At 30.6% G+C, this 12,791-nt stretch overlaps 1 protein-coding gene across 3 annotated transcripts; it reads right to left on the bottom strand.

Moving 5' to 3' along the window:
* Window positions 1-11,783, bottom strand: LOC148284832 (prostamide/prostaglandin F synthase-like). Of its 3 annotated transcripts, none has more exons than XM_088234299.1 (7): window positions 11,245-11,783; window positions 10,841-10,913; window positions 6,546-6,641; window positions 5,077-5,185; window positions 2,573-2,701; window positions 1,315-1,448; window positions 1-246 (listed from the first exon to the last, which is right to left on the bottom strand). In XM_088234299.1, the coding sequence occupies exons 2-7, from the start codon at window positions 10,892-10,894 to the stop codon at window positions 157-159; spliced, it is 612 nt and encodes a 203-aa protein (XP_088090425.1). In that variant the 5' UTR covers window positions 10,895-10,913; window positions 11,245-11,783; the 3' UTR covers window positions 1-156. The 3 variants fall into 3 exon arrangements, with proteins under 3 accessions (XP_088090425.1, XP_088090432.1, XP_088090438.1); XM_088234306.1 differs by having other exon boundaries at window positions 11,007-11,381; XM_088234312.1 differs by lacking the exons at window positions 10,841-10,913; window positions 11,245-11,783 and adding an exon at window positions 7,090-7,242.
* Window positions 11,784-12,791: the final 1,008 nt, after the last annotated feature.

Raw genomic sequence — 12,791 nt, 5'->3', positions numbered from 1 at the left:
TTTTAAAAAAAAGTATTTTATAAACACAGCATAAATACAAATAACATGCGTATTATGAAGAAAAAACTGCTTAAATGTGTGAATTTATATAATTATATTAATTTGTTCTTCAAGTTGCACAAGATTACTATTCAGCAATAATTCAGTGTAGATACCTTAAGTCCTTTTACATTCTCCTTCCGTCTTGACAATATCGTCTTCTTCATTTTTAGCAATGTTGACCAATTCATTTTCTAAATTTAATGCCTGGGGAAAACAAAAAAATATTCAACAGTTGAAATATAATGTGTATATATACATATTATAAAACTAATGTTCAAAATTAATAAAGATGGGCCAAAAAAGGACTTCTAATGTGTGTTATAGAAATAAAAGACGAGCAATACTAAAGTATCCACATTTTTTTTAATTTTCATGATAAATTTCAATGAACTTCCATCAAGAATATTCACTTACAAACTTAAATGTTTCTAATGTATGTTTTTGGTTTGTGGTTCTGTTGTTGTGGTAGCAGACACAGAAGCAAGGGTCTGAGGTTAACTTCCTGCTCAACTAACTAGATTAAAATTTCCTGTTTTTATGGAAACGGGATCAAAGTACCTGAGAAAATTTTAAGAATTCAAATATGTATGTACTTCTTTTTACAAAAATTTCAAAGATTGGCAATCAATACTGTTTATGAATATTGTTTTGGGCTTGACATTGCTGTATCTATGATTTGTTGTTCGTGTTTTATCTATTATGGATTATATGTATACACTCTATAAAGGAATGAGAGCAGTGCCTTCAACCAACCCCAATTTTACTATTATAAAAATCTTTCGGAGTCGTCAATGAAATTAATATCAGTATGCAATTGTCTTGCTATTTGCATGTTGGTTCAATTGATTCTGAAGGATTAATATTTTTATGAAAATCAAGTAAGGTGAGCACTAGGCACTGTTTAGATGCGGATATAAGCATAAATGAGAGGAGATTAATTTGGATAAACCATTAGTCTACGACACGGTACATTAAAATTAATCGGATTGTGGTCCTGTGACTAGTGTCTCGGACTCACGGATCAAAGGTCTGTGGTTCGAGTCCCACTCTACCTTAACTTGATTCCCATTCTCTAATAGTGAGTTATTTAAAACTCGTTGAAAAAGGCCCTTAAAATGAAATATTTGGGTAAATCATCAGGATGCAAATATTTTTCCATAAAAAAAAATATATATTTAAAGTCTGCTAGAATTTATACTCAACATAACCCTATAGAAACCTACAAATATATGCTCATGGAAGCAATTTGATAAAAGTTGTGTTTTAGATTACCTTGAGTATGGCAGCATTTGACATGTGTTCTGCTGGGCCGTTTTGAATAAAGTGGCTCAAAAGGTTACCACCTTTTCCGACAAGCAAAGCACCACCAGTTTGTAAGGCATCACCTTTTATATTTCCACTAATACCTAGTAACAATCAAATAAAGAGAAATTATTTATCCAAATACTAAGTCTAAAAGGACATCACATTAATTTATTTAAAACTCTGTGGCAGTTTTAATTATTTTTTTTAATTTATTAATTATATATACGGCCCAAGCCAATTACAACAGTTAGATTAAGAAACATAAATAAAAGAAACTGAACAAAAAGAACATAAAACTATGTAGCAAAGACAAACAAGGGCAATACAATAATGGTATACAATATATATTGAAAAAAGCGAAAGAGAATGATATTTTATACGAAAGATATTAATGATAATTTTTATTAATTTATAAATTTTACAACATAAGATACGGGGAAAGGCTGTGTTGAATTGTGATCATCCAAAGAAGGAAACATCTGTGGAAAGTCTTTGACTTGTCTCCAGCCAGATTTTACTCAAATTTGGACCACGTCCTTAAGCGACATAGTCTTCTGTCACCATTTTTCGGCTGATCCTCATCTTCTTCACTGTCACTACTTTATTATTATTTTTTATTTTCAATTTTTTATTTATATTTGTTACATTTTTTATTACATAATATATCACTTCATTTATAAAAACAAAAAAATCACACATAAGCATGGCCTGTTCGTGGGTATACTAAATCTAGAATACATTATGAAATCTATGGTGTAAATGCATTTATAAATACATTAACAACATATCAAATAAAAATATATTCACTAATGCTTATTCTTACTCTTAGAGGTGGGGGTCAGTGCTATGCAAGCTCCTGACGTCACTGCGACCTGTGAAGATCTACTGTGACGGGTTCACTAATGCTTGCTAGATCATATCTTCTTTAACTACTGCCTGCACATTTAGCGGAAATATTACTTGGAGAGGTGTCTCGCTAGTGTATAACAGACTTGAATTAACGGAAGTTAACAGATCCGTTAATTAATTTTTAAGGTAACTTAAATGTTAATTTTATTTTATAAATAAATTTTCAACCCTGTTAATTGATGATTAACAGATGAATGGTTTTCTGCTCAGCTTTGCCCATAAATTATATTAAAATATAATTATACTTAAAATGCCTGCATTGAAAAATCACTAATTGTGCATAAATCAAAGAATCAATATATACTGATTAACTTACCTAACTTCTTTGTTTTTGATAAAGCATCTCTAGATTCTTTCCACAATAAAGACGCCATCACTGACAAAAAAGAAAATCTTTTGAAACCCAATTGACCATAGGTGTTTTTTTCAGTAGATATATAAAGGTCTGAAAAAAATAAACATAACAACATAAGGTATTATAATCTGTTCAATTGAATCAAGTTTCTGGTGTTTTATATGATTTAAAAATATATATAATAATATCAGTTTTAAAATATTTATGTTTTAATAAACCTGTTTTCTTTTTCAAATCTTTTGTGATAAGTTGAAAAAATAAAATCATTTAAAATCCAAAGCCCACAATTTTGATAAAATTTGTAATAATTCAATTATTTTATACAAATCATCAAACATAAAACCTACCAAAAACTACAGTTGTCACTTCAAGGATAATTATTCAATGTTTTCAGTTTTATTATTGTATTCATGTCATATGTCATGCTTGAAATCAATCAATCACTCATAATTTATTTTGAGGAATGGTTGGCCAAATTAAAATGTCTAAATACCAACAATAAATACATAATGTAAACAAAGTAATTTAAAAGGGGTAAATAAATCATACTGAGAACTTGGTACTAGGCAAACCAGTTTGCGTCATTACTAGAATTACTAGTAAAGAATTAAAATATGTAGGTACAGTAAAAAAAAAGAAGCCAAACTTATAAACAAACTAATTGTATGTGAAAAGTCAACACAGATAATCATAACTAAATATGGAATAAAACTAAACTTGGCTACATGTAAAATTAAGAGCCTTACAAGAATTTTAAATTGAATTTTTTGTAAATCTTAAAGTTGCTATGATGATATGATTAACATAATGAAGCTAAATAAAATAAAAACATATGTTTGTTGTATCTTTGTCATTGATTTTGCCATGGCTAATTATTGTACATTGCAATAGAGATTTAAGTATTACAGATATTTGAAATATTGTTGTTTCCATGCATACCATGGAAAACGCAGATATTAACCGACGATAATTTCACTTTTATTATTTTATACGAAGGAATTTGAAATTTTAGGGATTTTTTTTATTTTAACAATAAAAATTAGTTTCTTTATGATTTCAACTCTCACACATCTTGAAATTCGAACCAATGTTTAAAAAATATTAAAAATTAGGACATAATAGTGGACAAATAATAGTGTGTTTGTTGAGTTATTGTATCGAACGTCGCCACCCATATAGAGAAAAAGGACAAAAAGCACAATGACGCGTGCCGCACGTTAGTATTATCAATAAACCTGGCGGCCCTTGTCTGGGCCCATAAACACGTTTGTAAATTTCAATAATAAGTTTGTTTGTTGAGTTATGTTATAAACAATTGCCAGCATTTGATTCAGGAAGAGGAAAACTTGTTGAAATCCGGCGCTCCCCAAACACTAGATTTGGAGATCGCGCTTTTGCCGCCGTCGGCCCCTCTGCCTGGAACCAATTGCCTTCAAACTTACGAATCATCGACAGTCCCAGTCAGTTCAGATCCCAACTAAAATCCCACTTCTTTAAACTATCATACCCTCAATTTTAAATCTGGAAATATAATGTATCACTTAAGTTTAGATATACAATTGTAAAGCGCCCTTGAGGTGATTTTTTACAAAAATGGCGCTATATAAATCAGCCAAATATTATTATTATTATTATTGAAGACATAATTTAAGAATGTACACACTAGTAATTTTGCTAAAGTGTCTCTGCACAGTGTTCCATCAACACATTCATAAACAAGAGTGAGTACCTATAGCATAATGTTAGCGCTTTGTTCACAAATCTGTTGGAATATGTTTATATTAATGTTTATTGGTGTAATTTCTCAGTGTACATATAAAAACTTATTTGATTATTGAAGTTCAAGTATTTGGGGAGATAAGTAAATGATAAATTATATGGATAAATGCCTTTGTCTTTTACAACTAGAAGATTTAAAAATCTCATTTGTGATTTTTAGTGCTTTAAAATATTCTGCCGCATACGGGTAAAGGCAAATGTACTTCATGCGTAGCGGTGAAAGAGTTAAGTGAATCATTTTATTCTATTGACAAACTGGCAAATATTTTTTCTGTACAAAATTCAATCTAAGACTTAATAATAATTTTTGAAATTAGTTTATTTTTCCAAACATATATTTACATAGAATTTTCGTTACAAAAATACACTTTAAAAAATTCATCTTAAAATTAAGCTATACCATAATTTGGAAAAAATGTCCACAAAGACTTAAGCATCTTAACGTTGGCCATTCCTTTTTTAATAATTTATTAGTTTATAATACATAAATATGGTATGACATAGCCACGAAAAGAAAAACAAGATTAACATAAGCTGTTATTACAAAAACAGGATTCATTTGCAGTATACATTTTAATTTTTTTTTTTTAAAGGTGTATCTGTTCCTTCCATGCTAACCCAAGACCTCAAACCTACTTTAAATGATTGTAATTCCTTAGGTAATAGTGAAATATCTATGTACATACCTCCATCAAAGAACTTTCCTTCTTTGAACTCTTCAGCACCAAGATCCTCTACACCAACACCAACAAGCTTAACATTATGTTTCTTAAGGATTGGTGCAATTTCCGATACCTTTAAAACAAACGAAAATAAAAGTAAATTACAAAATATACAAATATCTAGGCACCAAGCAAGCACATATTATATTTTTGTTTTTATGTTAGTGAACATGTGAAGTGTCACAGCATAAATGAAGTATACACAGCATGTAGGAATGGCCATTCCTATGTGGGATTTTTGTTGTTTATTTTAAGGTTAAAAAAATGTACACATAATATTTAAAAATGTATTTATAAATGTACTTTGTCAAAAACATATTGTTATGATTAAAAATTTAAACAAAAAGAAATGCGTTTATTAAAACCAAAAATCATTAAGTTATTTAAAAAATACTTATGAGTGTCACATTTGGCTTTAAATTATTTTTGCGAGGTTCATGCAAGAAAAAAAAAGGTGAGATTCTCATGGAAAAGTTTGAAATTCTGCTATCACTCCGTTTAGACTTGCATGGTATGAATTTCAATAAAAAAAATACAATTTGAAGATAAATGTTCGGACCAACTCTCAAAATTATTTATACCTATTCATATTTGCCAGAATAAAAAACATTAAATCTTCAGTAGCAAATGAACATCTAACAAGTAAATAGCTTCCAACAAACTAAAAAATCCGAGCTGTGCCAGCATCAACTCCACCTCCATCTCCAAACAAGCTGTGCCAGCATCGCAAGACCGCCAGCTTCTCCACCAGGTTCTACGTCACGCCTCAACATCATCAGGTTAGTGGAGTTGCGCAACCTTCCTATTTCAATTATTATATTTATATTTAATACAGCCCACTATCTAAATTTTTCTCCTCCCAGGACGAGGTATTCTTCATTCACTCCTCAACACAATGTGTAGAAAGATCTGGTTACTCGTTCTTTTCTTCAAGGTATGGATAAATTTAAACAAATGTGCAGGAAGACAATCGCATTTCTAAGAGGGAACATTTCTTGTCAGTACTTTAGTATTGTTTTAGACATAGAGATTTTGTTGATTTGATAATAACGTCCTGTTAATTTAGACTGTAGTTTTAGTAAAATTTGTATAAAAATATACCTTAACATATTTTGGACAGTCTCACCTCATCAGCAAACAAGTGTTTGCTCAGTTATGAAAATATTTAAGTTTACATTCGCATAGTTATTACATCGTGCAGTATTGATATTACAAGCTGCATTAGAAAGGAAAATTTAATACTGTTATTTTGGATTTGTACTTTTTATTTCAACATTTTTTACTAACTTCACATGAATAGCAATCAGAAATAGTAAAAAAACATAATGTTAAAAGTTAAATATTTAACGGTATTACTTTTAATATAAAGATATTCATGTAAAAAAAACACAGTTAAGAGTAGTATGGTTAATATAACATATTTTATATCTTACTTCTTTTGCCCAGAGTCGGCAAAAAACACATCCCCATCGACGGAAGAATATAATGACACAAGATTCATTCTTCCATAGCTCTCCAAGCGAGGTTGTCTGTTAAATAAAATAAATGGAACGTATTAATGAGCGTTAGCAGTTTTATTTGTTAATAAAAAAGTAACAAAAATAGATTTGACAAATATGGTGTAATAATTTTACTCAAAAACATCTAAAACAACATAAAACTATAATTATACGAATAAAGCAAAAACTGAGATTTTAGAATTGTAAGGATTTTTGCATTTTTGCTTGTTCTAGAAGCTTCAACATGAAATAGCTTCTGCAATAAAGTGACACGTTGAGGGACTTGAAACTAAATTTTCTCATGGAGGCAATCCAAAGCGCATTTTATTTATTTGAGCAGAAAAAATTGACAGTGATAGCTCTTCTAGATTCTTAAAATAATTCCATGCAATCAAAACTCTCTAGCCGTGTATTTTTAGGATATATGAGATGATTTAGGAATATGTTTTAAATAAGTAAATTAATTTTCACAACATACTTAAAATACTGTAGGGATCACACTATGAAGCAGTAGGTTTTTAGAACGTAAATTATTTAAAGCCTTATGGACTCTCCTTATGAATACTGTGTAAGCTCTGTCCATATCCCATCTTTAGGACAAAAACGACTCACCCAAAAAAATCTTTGAAAACTGCAAAAAAAAATGTAAATTGTGACACCTTCGTATTCTTTAGTCGATTGTTTTATACTTTTCAAAGTAAACGCCAAATTTTGAGTTAAAAATTATAAGAGTCTATGAAAAAAAAAGCGTAAGAAAAATTAATTATTATAAGTTTAAAGAAGACATTTGTTTAATGAGTCATTATTAGAATGAAAAAAACAGACAAACAAATGCACTTTGATAAATAAGATGACATATTTTTTTTTATCATATCAGGTTACCAAATACACGTTTTTATTTATTCACGAAATTACACAAACTTAAATAAGTCACTAAGAGTATCGATAAGTCGGAACGAAACAATCACAAAGCAAATTAGTCGTTTTAATCTTTAAAAAAATAAAGTAAAGTTGCCATTTGTATCGGAATAAAATTGACTCAACCGGCTTTCGGTCACTATATGTGTGACTGTGTTGCGTCCTTTACACAGCAATATAAACACAAAACTAATAGTGTCGCTTCCGTACTGACACGGAACCAGTAGCGTGCCTAGGGTTTACGAGTAAGGCAAGCCCATATATATATTTTTAATTCACATGTGGTGTAATTCCCTGACGGCCTCATAGTATAGTGGTCAGCGCATTTGCCTACCATGCAAAAGGTCTCGGGTGGTTCCCGACATGGTTGGTTTGAAATATTTATTTAAAAAGGTGTTTTTACACTAGAATGTGTCATAGTCCCTGGACTGGTACTTGAAGCGTAAGACTTATGATCTTACCTTCATGTAGCAAAAATGATCAAGATACACTGCGATTGCAGTGCTCTATGCACCATTAGGTGCGGAAAAGGAATGATGATGAATTCACTTGTGTGAAAACATGATGTATGCTTTCTTCACTACAGTTGTACAGTCTACAAAGCATCCAAAAGGTATATTATGATGAATAAAAATATTTTATGAAAATATGCATGGGATAATCTTTCTGAGTTTGTTTAAATAAATGAAATAAAGAAAACACAATATTATTTTATATAAAGTAATTCCTCAGATATCCACCATTACCAATAAGTGACATTAATAAAATATAGCATGCGTAGAGTTGAATAATAGTCATCGGAACCCATAGATACATAAATATAATAAAGATAAATTATAATTGATATAGAATATTGGAAAAGGAAAGTAGATAGGCAAATAAAAAAGAAACGTCGACCATCTCCGAATTATTTTTATATATAACATTTGCACAAAATGAAGTAAATTATCATAAATCTTTGCCAGTACGGGTCTTTAATCAATTAAGATCAAAATAACCGTTTAAAATTATCAAATTCCGTAAAAAAGAGCATAATAAACAATCGTAAAGTTTGTTCGATACGAAATACAAGAGGCGCTCTCTGCCAACTTTACCTTAAAGAAGCTGGCTTCAGATTCCCATATAAAACTCAACATATACAGACAAAATTTTTATGAGTTTACTGTTTGCATCACATGCGTATTGCACTGTGAAATAAGCCCCATAAGAACCCCACGTGCGTGAGAGAGATAACAAGACATAGTGTCGTTCGCGCACACGGATTTCATACGGTTCGGATCTCGGGATGCGAACAGTACCAACGTCGAACAGATCTCTAATTCTCATTTGGCGCGAAATTTAAACAACGAAATGAATTATTTTTAAGCGTTTGGTCCAGATTTGGTAATTTTGAAATACAATTAATAGGCAAGCCCGGCTTATGAAATACTGCCACTGCACGGAACGTAAATTCTCTGAGTAACAAAAAGACCGATGTAACGGTTTTGTCCTATTCCCACCCGAATGTTGCGTTTTTTTAAATGCAGAAAGATGGATAGTGTTTATTGAAGTCGTTTTATGATCTTAACTCATTTTGAAGTTAAAGTTAAAAGTTTTTTTGAGTCGTGTCGTTTTCGTTCTAAAGCTGCGATATGTAGACAGAGAGCTATCATTGCGGGACATTTCACAATGAGTGCGATATAGAGCTTCAAATAAATAACTAAAGCAGAAAATGTATGTAGTAAGATTGATATCTTACTGATGTACTAGAATACAAACCTCATATTTAACACATACAAATAATTGAAACTACAATTTATAACATTTTGTATATGATTACTTTATTTCTATATTCAATAGATAACCTAGTAAACACAAAATACAGCTTTCTGAGAGAGTTAGTGACTCATGGAAAACAACAAAGATAAGAATAAACTACATAATAACTAGTTTGAACACATATTATTGATTATATAATTAAGTACCATCTGTTAGAAACATAATCAATACCAATAATACTTTACTATGCCAATAATTGAATATTTTAAACGAAATATGTACAAGGACTGAATGATAAGGACCCATGTTAGGAAAGGAAATATTATTTATTTCTTGACATAGTTTCTTTTCAGCTTGATACATTGAGTCCAGCGAAAAGCCATAAAAAATATGACTTGTCGAACTCTACAAAATAGGTATCTGTCTCGGCAATGACCTTCTCATTTAACATGAATTGCTTCCTGCCAAGCCATTTTTTTGTTGTTTGTAAATGTTAAAAAATTACAGGGTGTCAAATCTGAACAATAAGGTGGATGAGGCAGAAATTCATAGGGTAATTTGACTGGTATTGAGGTGGCGATTGCAGACGAGTGAGCTGATGCATTGTTATGGTCGAAGACACTTTTTTTTGCCTTGTCAGCGTCATTTATTTACTTAAATTTAGTTTAGGTTTTGAGCCAGATTAAAAAATTGTGTTTAAAATGCCGAAACAAAGTTGTAAATTTAAAAATGAACTGCAAAAAAAATACCCTTTTAAAAAAAAACCTAGTGGTGAGAACAGGGAAGTTAAGAGCCAGCAATGTTTATCAGAATTTTCTATTGTATACCAAAAAAGCTAATTCTAGTGAGATCTAGACCGGTACGATAAATAAAATAATTGATTAACCCGTTGTTTTATGTGAACAAATTTAGGGTTTATAAAATTATGTTCACCATTTTTAAATACATATATATTTAAGAATAGTTTGAACTTATCTGCCTAAAATTATATCAATTTATTTTAATAAAAAATTAAGTCTTAGAAATATGTAGTAAATCTACTAATCAACAGATTTAATTCTTTGATATCACTGTAAAGTTATTATCTTGTCTTTTTTCTTTGTAGGTATTTTTATGGGAAAACTCTTCAACAGAATTCCTTCTTCTTCCTATTTTATCCTAATCCTAATACTTCATTATCTTTTGCATCCCTCCTAGTGCCTTAAGAATGTAATTATTATTTTGTAACCCTTTAAACAAGGGGTACATATGTGTAATATTTTTTTTTTTAAGAAGCAATATATTATGGTATTGTAATATATTATGAATAAATTGTAAAATTAAATCAAATCAGTAAATAAATTACCAAAAATGCCTGCAAATCGTAAATGATGCAACCGCAGATATCTAATTTCAAAGATGTGACTGAATGCAACAAGTTGTAAATAAGTATAAGACAAATACGTTATTATTTTTTGTAATATGTATCATTATGAGAATAAATAAATAAAATAAAATTTTTAAAATTCATGTATTTTAAATTATTATATAAAATATGTGAAATCTATATTTACATTTCCTGCTATGATCGGCTTCAACTGATTTGCAGCAATTTTGGAGATATCCATTATGGAGTGATGGAATAAGCTGAAAAAGACAACAGAACAATAAAATAATAAGTAAAGACGTAATAATTAGTATTATGTATCCGATAGACACTTGATTTATCAATCAACTAACCCCTTACGTGGGAGATACGATGCATGCAGTCAATAACGAATGAGTTGGTTATAATAAACTATTTGAAATAAATTAGATGTGGCGTTGACAGCAGGTCGACCTGACATTTACCGTGAACAACCGACGACAACTGACGGCTCATAACTCGGGAAATATTATGTACCGCATTACACGTAATTGTTACACGACAGAACCATTAATACTATACACTATACAATTAAATTTTAATTCTACGAACCTTATCAGAAATAACAATAATCGTTGCCAGTATGTATATTTGTATATGCCTATATTCCTATGGCTCCTAAATAATACGCGTTAATGTTATCATTCCGACGTGATTCCGACTCGCTATCTCGTTATCTGTGGTTATCTGAATCCAGAATTGCCAACCTCCATCTAGCTTAAATCGGTAAATTCAGAAAAATAAATCGGTAGATTTCGATAGAAAATTTATCAGCTGGGCTCCGATTATAATGGAAAGTTATCATTTATAAGTAAAATGAAGTTTTCTACACGAAAAGCAGAATTTGCACACATGTTTTTCTTCTAAACATGTTCAATTATAGGTTACCGATGAAGATACTTTAAATGTTCATGCAAATATACTCATTTTCGTCCACAAATTTCGATTTTTTTATAGACAGTCGAAGATGACTTTGTTAACTTTCCATTGTAATCGGAGCCCTGGGATGCTTTCACAAAAATGAATTAAACTGTTACTTGTGCGTGACAGGCCACGCTGCCAAAAGAGGAGGGCCATGACTTTGCCACACTGCTCTATACCCATGCTCTAATACATCGGACTGTATCTAGAAATTCCCCCACTTTCGCCGAACCCATTCGTGATGTCGCCACGTAATGTGGCACGATGGGAAAAAATATAATCATAACACAAATGTACGGTAAAAAAAGCGATCTGTTAATTTCTTTAAAATTGTATTGTGCACTCGGAAATATTGATTGACATAGCAGAGTAAATAAGTAAAGGGTTATATAATAAGAGTAATTCTAAAAATGAACTTTGAACTTAATACATAAAACAAATTTTATTTTACATAAAACGGATATTTTTATATCATGTAACATAATATTTGATGTTTTGAAGATAATGTCGGTCAAATGTCCACAACAGCCCAGATAGCAGTGAAACTTGGTACAAACTTGATTCAAGATTGATGGAAGGTTGAAAAGGAAAATTTGACGCGACAAGTTTTTATCAAAAGTTGCTGGTATATTCTTATATATTATTGCTGGTATATCGATTTGAAAAGACAAGTTTTGACAAAACTTGCTAGAATCTTATTATGTCAAGAATGGTATTTCAGAATCCGAAAGTCATATAGTGATGATTAATACATTGCCATATACATAAAAATATGGAGAGAATTCCTTTTTTATTTATTTTGAATTTTTTATACTGTTATATTTAATCCCAGGACTTTTCTACAAGGCCGATTTTTTTTTGGCACCACAACAGGCCGTGAGGCCCAATTACAGTGATAAATTACAGCACGGTACGCCCAGCCTTAAGAAAATCACATTTAATTTTTGTGTTCTCACCAGGAATCGAACCCAGAACCTTCCATATGTGAGCCAAATGTCTTAACCACTACACCACGGAGGCCGCCGAATTAAATTAGTGCATGACAAATATCCAAAAAAGTGGTTAATTCCAAACAACATTCAGATTGGCAATACTATCAAAGTCGTAGAAAAATGTTATATTTCACCGTTTTTGTCCGTGGGTTTCATGTCATTTTTAATTACGCATTTATCATTGGA

Source organism: Micrasema longulum, unplaced genomic scaffold (genome assembly GCF_059751315.1).
Source record: "Micrasema longulum isolate JH-2025_06_02 unplaced genomic scaffold, ASM5975131v1 h1tg000086l, whole genome shotgun sequence".
In the NCBI taxonomy this organism is placed as follows: Eukaryota; Metazoa; Arthropoda; class Insecta; order Trichoptera; family Brachycentridae; genus Micrasema; species Micrasema longulum.
This window is presented reverse-complemented; position numbering and strand designations above follow the sequence as displayed.